General features: G+C 42.6%; 2 protein-coding genes across 4 annotated transcripts; both read right to left on the bottom strand.

Moving 5' to 3' along the window:
- Window positions 1–146: 146 nt before the first annotated feature.
- On the bottom strand, window positions 147–3,687 carry ltb4r (leukotriene B4 receptor). 2 transcript variants are annotated; one of them, XM_053859994.1, is made up of 4 exons: window positions 3,588–3,654; window positions 2,455–2,964; window positions 1,582–1,855; window positions 147–1,149 (listed from the first exon to the last, which is right to left on the bottom strand). In XM_053859994.1, the coding sequence occupies exons 1-4, from the start codon at window positions 3,626–3,628 to the stop codon at window positions 769–771; spliced, it is 1,206 nt and encodes a 401-aa protein (XP_053715969.1). In that variant the 5' UTR covers window positions 3,629–3,654; the 3' UTR covers window positions 147–768. The 2 variants fall into 2 exon arrangements, with proteins under 2 accessions (XP_053715969.1, XP_053715968.1); XM_053859993.1 differs by having other exon boundaries at window positions 2,455–3,687.
- An 816-nt stretch (window positions 3,688–4,503) lies between these two features.
- On the bottom strand, window positions 4,504–13,350 carry LOC128755880 (leukotriene B4 receptor 1-like). Of its 2 annotated transcripts, none has more exons than XM_053859968.1 (5): window positions 13,202–13,350; window positions 8,086–8,640; window positions 7,261–7,461; window positions 6,103–6,143; window positions 4,504–5,971 (listed from the first exon to the last, which is right to left on the bottom strand). In XM_053859968.1, exons 2-5 carry the CDS (start codon window positions 8,629–8,631, stop codon window positions 5,617–5,619), a joined length of 1,143 nt encoding a protein of 380 aa, XP_053715943.1. In that variant the 5' UTR covers window positions 8,632–8,640; window positions 13,202–13,350; the 3' UTR covers window positions 4,504–5,616. The 2 variants fall into 2 exon arrangements, with proteins under 2 accessions (XP_053715943.1, XP_053715944.1); XM_053859969.1 differs by having other exon boundaries at window positions 8,086–8,655; window positions 13,202–13,328.
- Window positions 13,351–14,530: the final 1,180 nt, after the last annotated feature.

Here is a 14,530-nt window from a genome sequence, read left to right as displayed (position 1 = left end):
TAAGCAACAGTAGTTAAAAATGCTTGCATGGTTTAGCTACAGATAGATAGGTCGATGGAAAACTACAATAACTGAAACCTGGATGGGTTTTAGCAAAGCAAAATTTATTGCAAAACACTGACCCTGTGTGTACAGAATCCTCTGATTCTCAGAGCTCAGAACACAAGTATAAAACAAAGATAACACAATTCATTGATGTCATGCAGACAACTAATGGAAGCCAATTCCTTCATGACTTTGGACACATTTCATCCCCTACCCATAGAAGGTCGTCATAGAAACAAGTGAATAAGGAAGATTTCATTTTCCACAACATGAATTGTTCCTTCTCACGCCATATCAAACATTTTCTGGTATACATTTCACATACACACTCAAAAACAGCCAACACAAAAATCACATTTTAGAGAATTTTGAAAAAATATACATCGCAATCAATACACATTAAAAAATGCTTGTTTGATGTGAATTTTTAAATAAACAGTTAACTTCATTCAGCTTTTGTTTTTTGTACCACAATGATGGATTACTGATTGTTGCTATGAAAAAATCAGTACAATGCTTCACTTTCATTCAACGAGTTCACATTCCATTATACATAGATTGCTGCCCACTTAAACTGTACAAAGTCCACCATCAAAGACAAAATTTAAATTAGTATGTAAGGTGCACAAAATAAATGGATGTAATGAGCAAGTACAATAATGATGAGGGAAGTCTACATACATCACGAACGTTCTACTTGCATGTGCACTTATAGACCTTGAATTAGTCCGACTGTTCAAGGGTGGCCAGAGTTTGGCCTTCATTCATCTCTCTTTCAGCAACACTGTCGTTTCTGTCTTTGCTCTTCCCTTTAAAAGGCTTTCCCAGTTTGACGGACAGGCTGTGTAGGACGGTGCTCTCGTCTGGGGTGGAACCGGTGCGCCCGCTGCGCGTGAAGGTGGACGTGGTCCTGCTCTCTGAGTAGGTGGCGTCAAACAGTTTGGCCATGAAGCTGAAGCCTGCCTGGCGGATGTGGGAGCTTCCCGCAAAAACATAAAGAATAGGGTTGACCGCGCTGCTGAAGTAGGCGAAGGCCGTGACGTTTGGACGCGCAGCTTTTGCTGCAGCGATGACGTTCCGGTTGTCCTGCAGGAGGCCAATCACCTGAAGAGAAGTGAAGAGAATTCAAGAACCACCCCATGACATTAAACTACCTTCAACGTTGTGTCTTTGTTTGAGAACAGAGGTTTCAAACTCCATCTTAGGATGTTCCAACAGGAAAAATGAAATCCTTTAGTCTATTTTCTTTAGCTGAGCCGTCTCTGTGCTGACACTGTATGCTGCTGCTCCGTACTTGCCCATTGTGGGCTGACATGATGACTCACTATCGAGTTCAGATTTGGGTGTCACTCTTCAAACGTTAACTGTTGCAGTACATTATGGGACCTGTAGTATGAGTGGTGGGATGGCTTTTTTCTAGCCATTCATCAACAATGAACATACAACATAAGGCAGGATGTAGCCTTTAGATTGTCCCTCTATTTCGAGCTGACCTGACCGGCCATCTAACCTCACTATATGCCCGGACTGAATCACCTCCAAGATGTTGACAACATGATACGGCAACCAGAAGAGGGCAAAAGCGATGATGATCATCAAGATCAGACGGCTGCCTTGTGCTCTCTGCTGGAACTTTGCGCTCCTCAGCCGACAGATGACGGACGAGTAGCAGGTGTTGATGAGGGCAAAGGGAACCACAAAGCCCATGATGGTCTCCAACAGGTACTGGAACACCCTGTGACCCACACCGCTTGGGTGGTATGGAATGCAAATGTTCAATGAGAAGTTTCCACGTGGTAGAATCTGAACACTGAGAAGAAGAAGAGAAATTGGTTTAAAAATACATAGTTAAGTAAAACTGAATCCAGCTCTAGACCTTTCTGCATGTAGTTTCCATGTTCTCCCTGTGCCTGTGTGGGTTTTCTACAGGTACTACAGTTTCCTCCCACAGCCCAAAGATATGCTCATTATGCTCAGCGATTTATTGCAGTCTTTTGTCTACCATCGCCAAGTCTCGAAGCACAAAACCGAAAGAACAGGATCATAGGTACATGTCTCCTGGTTTCTAATTGGAGTGCCTTGTGTATGCTTCCCCATGTCAAAAGAGAGGGGTAGGAATCGCATCTCAGTTCACTCTGTTTTGCTCCACCCAGCCCATACACTGTAACTAACAGTATTTCAATGGTTACAGTCAGATCTGTTAGATCAAGTGGGGAGTGGGGTGACGTGGGACATCGCGGACAGTGTGCCTCTACATTGCTTGGCAAATATAGAGAACCACCAGCAAGCCCAAAGCTTCAGCCAATGTAGACTCAGCAGCTGGTGACCTTGTTGTGATAATGCCACTATTACTCTCTCTTCATGTGTTGTGACCAATGTGTATCTGTTAGTGTCATGTCCTCCCCTTACCTGCGATAGAAGAGCATAGGCACCGACAGAACAAAGGCCATGACCCAGACGAGCAGTAGAATCATCAGCAGGGACCTCTTTGTTCGCATTCTCTGAGACATGAAGGGCCTTGTGACGGCCAGCCAGCGGTCCATGCTCATCAGGGAGATCAGGTAGATGGACACGTACATGTTGACGCTGCTCAGGTAATGGATCAGTTTGCATGCTGCCGAGCCGAACTCCCAACCCCGCCCTCCTGCCAGGTATCGCAGGAAAAGTGGAGCACCAAGGAGCACAAAAGCGTCGGCCAGCGCCAGGTTCAGCACGAGCACGCAGGTCACTGAACGCTTCTTCACTCGACAGATGACTGACCAGACCACAAGCAGGTTGCCTGGGAAGCCAAGAATGAAGGCAAGTAGCAGGATGCCAGTTCCAACCTGGGCAGAGAGCTGCATCGAGCTCGACTTGATAGCAGCAGCTGCGGTGGTGATATTTGATGTCATCATTAGGTCACACGGAAGACTTCTGCAACTGAGGACAGACACAAACTTTCTCAAGCAGGAAACAGGATATGTTGCTGGGGAGATCAACATAGAGATCTGTGTGGTGGAAAACTACACACATTCTCACCTTCACTTAACACTTACGTGGTGGTGGTCATGGTGGTGAGATTACTGAATGTTTGTATGTGATTGCAGAGGAACTAATATTCTATTCAATATATGGTTCACAGTTTGAAGTAGCCTCAATGACAGCTTTCATAATTCACCAAATATCTTATTAACTCATCACCTGACTTTAGTAGCGTCTACCTGGTGGTCGCTAGATGCTTTTTTATTCATGTGATTTTATTTTTTTCAAATTCCAAAGTCCAACTTCATCATTAAAATGCATAGTTTCTTATTATTCTGTGACTATACGCTGACGATTACCCTATGAGTTGTCAAGAATATCTTGTTGTTGGCTTCAGTGTTTGTCCCATTAGAAAGATAAAGTTAGCCTATTTGTCAAATTAGAAAAACAAATAACTGTAATTCTTTAGATTTCAGCTGAACTGAGCTGAAAAAGCTGTCCCTTTACTTGAAAACAAAACTTTTCACACACTGTTGTGTTTTGAAATAAGTAAAAATATCTGTAATAATCAAACGACTGACCTTTTATTAATGCTGTCTCCCAGAGACGTTCCAATCTGCATAGAATCTTCTCCCCTGTTTCCTCTTTCTGTCGTTTCAACTGAGTGTGCCGCAAACCAGCCCCTATATCTTGTGCAATAATGGTTGCATGAGGGGAAATCCTGGGTCCACAGGAAGCTTGTTTGATCATGTATGCTCTCTCCAGCCGCCAAGGTGAATCACAAGATGCCAAGATAATATGCTATGGACACAACATTTGGGGTAGTGCATGGGTGGTCATATCCCTGTTGTTATTTTGTAACCTGCTGCAGCCTGCTCATCCTCTCGTTCTCCAGCCACTTCCAACCAAGCAGCTAGTCTTGTGTCCGTGGTTTATGTGAATGCATTTTGTGTCTGGTTTTGTGAGCAATGGTATTGTTTGCTTTAACTTTTTTTTAAATCAGCCAATATAAGTTAAACCAAACAATCTTCGTGAAGCTGTTTGTATGGAGCGTGTGTTTGAGCTTGCAAAGCAGCCACCTTAGTTTGAATAAATTCAAGAACCATTGAGTTTTGCCTGACAGGGGCTGTTGGGGGCATGTTTGTTGGTATGGGCATCTTTTGAGTTAAACTTGTTGCACTGCGTCAGCATTTTTTTTTCTCTAGTTTCTCTAGTTTGCTGCTGTCCTCTTGGGAGTGCTTGGCGATTGTAGCACCCCATGTTGTGTCCCCTAGACTGGGCACATGACAGCGGTATTCAAAAAGTTACTGCTCAAGACGTAGAAGTGCAAACAAGCAAGATGTGACAATGGGTAAAAGAAATGTATTATGATCATCTACGCGCGTTAATTTTCTTTATTATGAGCATTTGAGAAGTAAGCGATATCGAAATATGTGACTGGCTAACCGAGTTAATGTTAAAAATGCCTGTCCTTGCACTGACTTGAATAATGTTCTGTCAAAGGTGTAACCAACCAACCAACTCACAAATGGTGGATCAAATCCAGCAGTTTTAAACAACCGTGGCCCCGTCTTGCTTTTGACGATACCTGTTGCTAGAAATGCACTGAAGTTCTTCATTCTTCATTCACCTCTTCATCTGGCACATATAACGTTAATTGAGCACAAATGACAGTATTTGACGTAGTGAAATGTCTTCTCCAGATATCACTTAAGTGAATGTAAAATGCCTTGCTATGTGTCACTCTGCTTGTCAAGAATGTGACACAGAACTGACACCAGATAGACGTGGCGGTCACTACAAACATCATATGTTAGACACTGCATCTCCTGTTCATTCATATCAACCGCTCCATATGATTTCTACCAAATTATCTAGCTGTCATCCTGCCTAGGTTTGCATTCTGTTCAATATTGTGTTCAATAACTCAACGAACACATTTCCTTTGGTGCTGGGTCTCAGCGGCGGTTTACCTGAGTCGTGAAGTTTTGGAGTGAGTCCCACCAACTTTGAAAAACAAGCAAAGAGACAGCATGGACATGCACCAGCCGTCTCTCACCCCATTAGGGAATAAGCACAGGAAATGGAACAGAAATTCAGTGGTTGGTCTTCTCCATTTTAATCCCCACCTGTGGAATTCTTCTGGCCCTAAGGTTAAGAAATCAGAGCAATTATTACTATAAATTATTATTATTGCTATTATTATTTATGTTCATTGACAGACCAGTTACAGGCAGAAAATGTTGTGAAGATCTAGCTTTGCTTTTATATTTGTTCTTTAATTGAACTGGAATAAACAACCAGCAATGGGAGAGTTTCCAGGAAAGGTGTTCCCTCCTCTGCCTAACCACTTCCTCTGCTTTGTTTGAGTCAATTCTGACTTGATGACGAGTTTCCTGATGACCATTTACATACACTACCTTCTCACCATGACAACCTGACGGTGTCACAGTGGTTGTTGTGGTCGTGTTGGAAGACTACTCACATTCATTTTGACCTGAAAACAATGTTTGCATGAAAGAAACGCTCAGTCGACATAAAACATCAAAAGTGGAGCAGTGCAGTCGTTGTGATCCGCTTAGATGACAGTTCAGGATTTATGTTCATGAGTCAATCTTTACAAGCATCCGGCCTGTCAGGATCCTCATGTCCTCGTGTCCTTGACTTGCCATTTGAGACTGGCTTACTCTGTGGACTTGAGTTGGCCATGTTCTCTGACTGGTTAGACTTTATCATTGTGTTGGCAGCCTCTTTGTCTTTGTCACGGCTGTTCTGGCTGTTCTGCCTCCACTTCCTGGAGGCCAAGTCCAGTGCTGTCCCCTCAAATAAACGGGCCATGAAAGAAAATCCTTCTCGTCTGATGTACGACTTTCCAGCAAAGAAGTACAGGACCGGGTTCGCGCAGCTGCTCATGAAGGCCACAGAGGAGCTGACGGCTCGGCCGTTTTTCCAAATATTTTCCAGTCTGATGAGAGAATTAAAAAATGGTTTAATGACTATGTTTTTTACAGTACATTGACATTGTTTACAGTACATTGATCATACAACAGTTACAGCCTGCCAAGGTCAAGGTCATTTGTAGCAGTGATAACTTACATTGTCTTCCTTCGCCCCTCTGGATGCAGAGCCCATGCTACCTGTGGGCAACAACATTTGTTCAAAGTAAATAGTAATTCACTTTTTTTTTTGCCACGTAACGGTGTGAAATATGATCTCTGTCACCACAAAAGATTTATCTATGCACTCATTTATACTCAGTGAAACCGCATATTGTTTTGTGCACTACACAACGACTCTGTTTCAAGAAGACAAGCATGTCTGTCTTTTGTTTTTCTATCATGTGGTCATTTCAGTATAATAGAATCTAATCAAATCAAATCAATAAAACAATACTGATGATCCAAGAATTGCATCAACTCAGCTAAAAAAACTGGAACTGAACCTACAAGGATGAATGCGCTGATCCATGAGACCAGCAGGTAGCTAGCTTTGTAATATTCCTAAATTATCATGAGCAACCTAGTAATCCTAAAAGGTTGTATGCTGTGCGTTATAAAGTGACATTTAAATAGGTTCAGAGTTTTCATTTTATACAAGGGCATCACTTTGTTTTCAGAAGTGGCGGGGGTGACAATTAGAATGAGTTTTACTTTAGAATAGGCTACTATACAGGCATCTGCGACACAGGCTTAGTACATATTCTTAGTGAAATATAACCATTTCTTTTACTTCTATAACTATTCATCCTTTGTCAAGAATTCCTCTTTAGTGAGACTACTTTTTGTCCACTTCAGGCCACCGTAGATCAAGCTATTTCCGCGAACTGCTTGAGTTGATCAGGATTGCCGCTGCCTGATTCGGTCCACCTGCCCAGTGTGGTCTGGAAATTCCTGTGTTGGAACCGAAAGTTAGCATTAGCTGCTCAACTTAGACCGAACCTTGAGTGGACCCTAAGATAACTACACGCATGCGCGAGTGTTCACTGTGACGCTGTCTTATGCGTGCAAATGTTTCTGGCATAATGACGTTGTCACGCTGTCACAGTTGATTCTGTTAACTGGTAACTGGTGATACCATTACAACAAAAACAGTCTTCAAAAAAAGAGAGAGTCCACTGTTTGGGGAACTGTTTCATGTGCACTTCCTTTAACACACTCTGGTTATGAAATAACGACACGCTTGGCATTCGCCGAATGTTTTTTTTTTATTATTATATAAGCATTATTCTAAATATTGACAAATCATGTGACTTACATGCACCATGTTGACGACGTGATAGGGCAACCAAAAGATGCAGAATGTCAGCACGATGGCTAAGATCAGCTTCTCACTACGAATGCGCCGCTGGAACTTGGTCTGTCTGATCTTCCGCAGGATGCAGATGTAGCTCATGACAATGACGCTATAAGGAATTAAAAATCCCAAAACAAGCTCCAGCATGTACTGGATAACTGCCTGTGGAGGGAGAGGATATTTGAGTGAAAACATTGGCCACCAGGAAAGAATAAAGCCATAACAGTTGGACAGCTTTAGGGCATCAAGTGTCATATGCATTACTGGCTCACAGAGACATTGACCTTTGCTGAGACCATTGTTGAGGATCGAGCTGAGAGTTTCTAGAGTGTCTCTCAACATGGCCTTAGCTCTGCTCCAAGATCCCTTCCCCATGCACCTTTTCCCTGCATGGGAAACAAGCCCTTCTTGTTGAAGCCATTTTTCTTCATTCTAAAACTCATGACCCCCATCTTCTTCTTCTTCTTCTTTTCCTTTCGGCTTCTCCCTTCAGGGCTGGCCACAGCGGATCATCCTCCTCCATCTCACCCTGTCCTCTGCTTCCTCTTCTCTCAAATCTACAAACCTCAGGTCCTCCTTCACCACCTCCATAAATCTCCTCTTTGGCCTTCCTCTCCACCTTTTGCCTGGCAGTTCCAACCTCAACATCGTCCTACCAATGTACTCGCTAGCCCCGCACCCTCCAAAAAAAGTAATCTACCAACTGTATTTGATCATTCACCTTGTTTCACATAATTTATTATCCTGAGTTAGTATAATATTAATGTTGATGGGCGAGTGACTTACTTTACTTTCAGGATTATGGTAGGAATCACACACTTTTCTTTTGTCTCTCGTCTCCACATCTCTGAATATCATGGCTGGAACGGAGGCAACCATGACCAGCACCCACACCCCGGCCAGCAGGCGCATCACGGTCCTCTGGCCGGTGACAGAGCTGACACGCCGTGGCCACAGCACGGCCACCAGCCGGTGCAGGCTCATCAGCATGATGAGGTGGATGGAGGCGTACATGTTGAGCAAACATAAGTAGAAGAGGATTTTGCACATCACTGCCCCGAACACCCAGGTGCCCATCACCAGGTAGATGATGAAGAATGGTGTAAGAGCCATCAGAGAACCATCGGCAATGGCCAGGTTGAGGATAAGAAGCGTGGTGATTGACTGTCTTCGTGCTCGTGCCAGGATGCTCCAGATGATGAACGCATTTCCAGGAACGCCCAGTAGGAAGACCAAGCTGAGGATCACGGCACCCACTGCCGTTGCTACTGAGTTACCCACAATGGAGCCACTGCTCACATTGGCAGGTGGTGTTGAGTAGCTATCGGCCATTTGGAACTCCTGCAAAAGAGAAAACTGTAGATCATTCATGCAGTACCAAGGTAGGTTTGGGCGAGCTGTCTGCAGCCAGTCATTGTATACCATTGCATCATGCATCTGCAGACTGTGTACTGTCATACTACCAGCAGTGTTGCCACGGCTACTTTGAAAAAGTAATATGACTACTGAATACTGATTCTTCCCTCAAAAAGCAACTTAGTTCCTTTACTGACAACTTGAATTTAAAAGTAACTAAGTTGGATTACAAGTTCCTTGTCAAGTTACATCTTGCAGCTGACTACAGCTCTTTTATGTCAATTTTGAGGTCGGAGTCCTTGGGGGTTCAGTGTTTTTCCATGTTGGGGGTCATTGTTTTTAGCACAATCTCTACACCTGGAGGCAGTCGTTGCACTTAAGTGGCTGCTGTTACTCGCCTCTACGCTCCGTCGCGCTGAGGATCATTTTATTTCTGACTTTCGAGAGACAATGCAACATCAGTACATCACATCTGTACCATTTCTTCCTGCACCAAAGATAAAATAATCTATGAAAGTCTAAAAATCTGTCATAAGTGTTGTTTAACTTGACCTGTCAAGTGGATTTTGAAAAATTGGTGCATAGTTTTTTGAGTTCGCACTTTCGACACACTTGCGAGGCTGCTTTATTTTGCTCTCTTTAAACAGTGATTTCTGCGCATTGGTGGTAATACCGTCATCTATAGCAGACACTAATTCAAAGTAGTGTCTGTATTTTCAGCTAGAAACGTGCATCTCTCTCCTCACAGCTGTTATTTACTGCCGTGTAGCCGTGAGTGTGTTGAAAACGTGACTGGCTTGTCCCGCACACAACGTCATGCCCAAAGACGCAGATGTAAAAAAGGAATGGTAATATTTCGCTTCCTGGCAATGGCAACAATAGCAATGCACAGTGACTTAGATAAGTAACTTTAATTTGACTACTTTGTTTGAAATAAAAACGCATTCGATTACTCGCGTTACTCAGTAACACCAGTGAGGTGCAGTCAGGGGAGTCAATCCTGGAAAGAAAAAAATGTCAAATGAAAAAATATATTAAATGGTTATGTTTATCCACTGATTTACACTATGAATGTTTTTTTTTAAATACAATCAGTTTTAGGTTTTCATTCAAAATCGATGAATTTTCACATTTACTGTTCAAATACTGAGAAGAGAAGCGCGGTGCGGCAGCCACCTGCTGAGCCTCACCATAGATGGCTCAATGACTTGACTAACTGTGCTGGCATGCAGTGAGAACGTATTGCTGTCTCTCTGTATGTCGCTATTAAAATGTTCAAACACTGTTGCTGTTGAATAGCTGATGGATGTCATAATTTTCTGAGTTCTAGTTTCTTGCGCTGAGCGATCATAAAACAGCCGTGAAAAGCCACAAAGTGAGGCACGCAGTTCTCCTGCCTCATGGTAGGGGGCACTTGTGATCTTCAGGTCAGAAATGATCAATGAATAGTCTGGTGATCTTCAGTAACTTGGGGAAAATCAGCATCTTTCCTCTTTGCTGTCCTCATGCAGACAGCTGCACTGCGGTGAGACCTCAGCAGTGAAAGTAGCTACTGTAGAGCGCGGCTTTATTCATTTAAGCAAATCTGTCTGACAATAAAATTGGATGTTTATCAGCCTAATAAAGGTGAAAACACGTGAGTTATCAAACACCCGCACACATCGCGAGACCCGGACCGCTACTCTGCACTGCGGAGCGCAATGTTCCTGCAGCTCCCAGCTGCACACCTCAGTGTTCTGGGAGTTTGAGAAGTTGTTTTTGAACAATGTTGTGCGACCAGACAGATCAGACCCTTAACTGTATTTATCATGTTTGTGCATGTAGTTTCCAGCGTCCAGTGCTGATTCGCCTGACGTGAGAAGCTCACCACTCGCTCACCATACAGCATAAAAGTTAAGACCATAATAACTTTTTTGTTGTCATTTGTTTGTTTGATTTTTTGTGCTTTTTTGGATAGTACACTTTGTATGCCAAAAAGCTAATATGGGATTTTTAGCATAACCCGTTAACTGCTGCCAATCGGTGAATAAGCTACTCTGTGGGGTTCATGTGTTTGTAAATCTGACTGTTATGAAGTCAGTGCCTCACCAGCCATAAACCTCACTGCACGTCACTGAGTAACGCGTTACTGGCATCACTGACTACCAGCTCCAGTGACTACCACTTCCAGTCCACTCTAGAGTCTACACTACCCGCAATAGAATCATTTGATTTGGGGACATGATAAGTTTGACCTCTGGCTGATGCATATGAAGAGGAATGTGTCACAACCTTGGTCACAACAGTCTGCTGTTGCTTTCTTACTCAAAAACCCCAGTGGTTGATGGAGATATCCATTTACAGCCCCTGTTTGCCCAAAGTGAGATGTATGGCAAACACTGTACAAGGAAATTTCAATGGATTGTATTTAGCCTACACATTGGGATCCTGTACTTTAATTGAGGGTGCACTAAACTGTACTTTTATTCATTTTTGCTCATGATTCCGCTGTTGCTCCATTCATAGTTACCACACCTTCTGTGCCAGGGGACAATGGCAATTAAACCCATTTTTATTTTCGTCTTCCTAGATAGTAAGCACCTCCATTGCGGTGGATAAACATGTGACGCGTATTTGTGGGGATGGCTTTTTGATGATTATGAAAGCCCCTCACTCTGCCACCTCTGGAGGCCGCCCTGTGATTCAAGTTCAGGACCCCTGTGTTAGAGTGTGCGACAGAAGTGACATGTATTGAGGGACATGTATTTCAAAGTACATCAATGATGCTTCTGCTTGAGGGCCTTGAGCTTGACATGTCACTGACACGTTTATTAATACTACAAGAGTATGTTTCACAAGGATTACACAAAAGTTTCACTTTTGTTGCACAAGAGAGAGATTTAGTTTCTTAACAGATTGCACCTGACACTTCACTCTAATGTAACAAGTTTGATCTGGCACGTCTACATTTTTCCACAAATGGAGTTGTCTATTCAACGTGTTGGAACACTGTGTCAATTCTTGAGCAACACAAGTCAGGACTTGAACCGTGATATTAGTCTTTTTTTTGGCTACATCTATGTCCGAAGTGTCCAAGGTTTTAAGTTGTGATATCTGTTTTCGCTTATCATATGATAAGCCGCAGTTGCCATCTGTGGACACACAATGTAAATATTTATGTTTTCGCTAGACCTGCCGCATTTTGGTTTCCCCATTAAATTCTTATTTTGACATTAGATGGTCTCCTGGATCTTCACTGTGATCTGGCTCCCCGACCTGATCACCAACATCTGTGTTAGAGGGAACAGCTGAGATTGTTTGCCTGTCTCTGCAGTAGCTAAGTCGCATATTTTTGACAAGTTGACAGCAAGTCAAAACTTGTTGAACATTTCTCTGCTATTAGTATATAACTACGCCCTTGACGTGGGCGCACTGAAATTGTGTCAATACTTCCTGACGATCAATCACATGCACGCCCACCACAGTTTTTGTGAAGCAATTTGTTTAAACTCCTTATTGACTGAAGTTTCTGCATACAAGTCAACTGACTTTATTCCATCTCGCACTCTCTCTCTAATTACATATATATATATATATATATATATATATATATAGAGAGAGAGAGAGAGAGAGAGAGAGAGAGAGAGAGAGAGTGGGCTATATATATATATATATAGAGAGAGAGAGAGAGAGATTATTATATTATATTATATTATGTTATATTATTATATATTATTATTATTATTTATCTATCTATTTATTTATTTTTGGACGTATTATTTTGTTTTTGGAAACTGGAGGCCTCAGACCGAAATTTCGTTGCCATCATATAGTGATATGTTTTTGTGCAATGACAATAAAGAAAGTCTAAGTCTAAGTCTAAGTTATTATCGTCACACTCTCACACTGAAGACGGGGAGTCATGTGCTGAACTTTGGTCATAACATAGTAGTGTATAGAGCTGAATGGCAGCGTGAACATGCTCTGTTTCTTTTCATTGTACTGTGGCATACGGCATGAGCTTAGCACGCCATGCTAGCTGTTTTTATTTTACTGTACTGTCCTCTGGGATGCATGGGCTCCGCTGTGTTAAGTCTCACTGTAAAATCAGTCCATATTTAATGTCTCAGCTGAAAACAACAAATCCATTATCATGAGAAGAACACTTGATGTTGTCACCACAGGTGTCTGGACTGTGATTGGATCTGTGGACTGTGATCTCCATGCAACTGATATTCAAATCCAATGAGATCTCATCTCACATGTCACAGAGGGAACTATGAACCAGAACACTTCTCTCAAATCACTTCACTCCACAAAGCATAACTTGAGTAACTAAGGGTGTGTTTGTGTGTTCTGTGACTCATGCATATGCCCTGTAACGCACCTTCCAATAAAGCAGTTGAAAGAAGCAAATGGCAGAACAAAAAGCTTAGAATTGTGTACAGAAAACACACTTCTTCATAAATAGTTGTGACACCACAGAAGTGTAGTGTAGCTCAGTAACTCCCAGAAGTTGTGCCTTGACTGCGAAGCCACTATAGACAAGAACATGAAATGGACTCACCTGGTGGAATGTCAACAGTAAAAAGAGAGATCTCAGGATGTCAAACCATCTTCTTCTTCTTCTTGTTTTTACGTCTTCTTACACCCACATTATTTCACGGACTCCGACCCTCTCCTCTACTCTGGACTTCCAAAGACATTCGTCCTGCTTGCTGGAACACGACTTGAAGAACGACACACACAAGTGAAGGTGTGTCTCCCGTCCAATCCTGCCTCTGCTCTGGCAGGCATTTATTTCCCTGCGTACTTTTCACTAATGGAATTTATGACAGCTTTTTAGGCGCATTCTTTTCTTTCATCTATCCTATGCAAGATATTTAAATAATATCCATCCGTGACAAAAACTTTGGTCTGTTTCAGTGGGCTGAACTACCCTCTTACTGTTGCTCAATTATACATATACTGTATAATATATTCATTTCATTTACTTCTTAAAATGTTTTCTAACTAATTCAAGTGTGTCGGTGTTTGTGAGGCTTTTACAGAATGGAGATACTTTTGTCATATACTGATTTATTTACCTCAGTCTTGTGAGTTCATGTTCAAAGTATTTGCATCAACTCAAAAACAGCCAACTAAACAGTGCATGGGAGGAGCCTCCGCTACCGGTTAATCAGGTGGATCAGAAAGGCCTTGCCAAGAAGATGAACAACACACAATGTAGTGTGAAAGTGCAGGAGGAGCAGGCAAATAGACACAAAAGACACATCTTTCCAAATGAAAGGGCTTGTATTTTGAAGATTGTCCAATTGCAACTGCAATTCCAACTGCAAAGCCGCAGTTTCATCTCAGAAAGACTCGAACAAGACGGCCACATTTTGCAGCGGCAGAAGAAACATGTATGCCTCAATCACACAGCTGCGTCAGTGCACCAATCATAAACATATTTAACGTGAAAAAAAAAAAATCTATGTTTGCACTCACCGAGCGCTAAGCCTGAGGTAGTTACTTGAAGAGGCGAACAAACCCTTTCTCCGCCCGGGTTATACAGTCGGTGTGGCTGTAAATGCTGCGGAAATACAGGGGCAGAGAACAGCACCATCAACGCAACATGTCTCTAAACATCTGTGGTTTCATTGCTCTGAAGCCAGTTTGCTCATAAAAATCTGTATATGTTATAGGCCCCCGAGAGTCAAAAAATGGTAGCGTTTTTGTCTGGAAATTATTATAGAAGTATCCAATCACAGGACGCATGCAAGTCACGCTCAACTCGAGGCCAGCTAGAAGGATTTGCTATCCCCGACTCGTGATCTGATTGACTACTGCAGCTACCCATCAACCACCTGCACTGTCGGTTCTGAAGGACCCGGACTGATGTCATACAACGTGG

Source organism: Synchiropus splendidus, chromosome 3, assembly GCF_027744825.2.
Source record: "Synchiropus splendidus isolate RoL2022-P1 chromosome 3, RoL_Sspl_1.0, whole genome shotgun sequence".
Classification (NCBI taxonomy): domain Eukaryota; kingdom Metazoa; phylum Chordata; class Actinopteri; order Syngnathiformes; family Callionymidae; genus Synchiropus; species Synchiropus splendidus.
The sequence above is the reverse complement of the archived record's forward strand: the minus strand, read 5'-3'. Positions and strand labels throughout refer to the sequence as shown.

Bases quoted from the DNA above. Each gene is read 5' to 3' on its own strand.
- LOC128755880 (XM_053859968.1), bottom strand. From the start codon at position 8,631: ATGGCCGATAGCTACTCAACACCACCTGCCAATGTGAGCAGTGGCTCC. The intron at 7,462-8,085 runs GTAAGTCACTCG...CTCCCTCCACAG, and splicing joins ACCATAATCCTGAAAGTAAA to GCAGTTATCCAGTACATGCT. The intron at 6,144-7,260 runs GTAAGTCACATG...TGTTGCCCACAG, and splicing joins ACGTCGTCAACATGGTGCAT to GTAGCATGGGCTCTGCATCC.
- ltb4r (XM_053859993.1), bottom strand. From the start codon at position 3,026: ATGTTGATCTCCCCAGCAACATATCCTGTTTCCTGCTTGAGAAAGTTT. The intron at 1,856-2,454 runs GTAAGGGGAGGA...TCTTCTTCTCAG, and splicing joins CCTATGCTCTTCTATCGCAG to TGTTCAGATTCTACCACGTG. The intron at 1,150-1,581 runs GTGATTCAGTCC...ACTTCTCTTCAG, and splicing joins ATGTTGTCAACATCTTGGAG to GTGATTGGCCTCCTGCAGGA.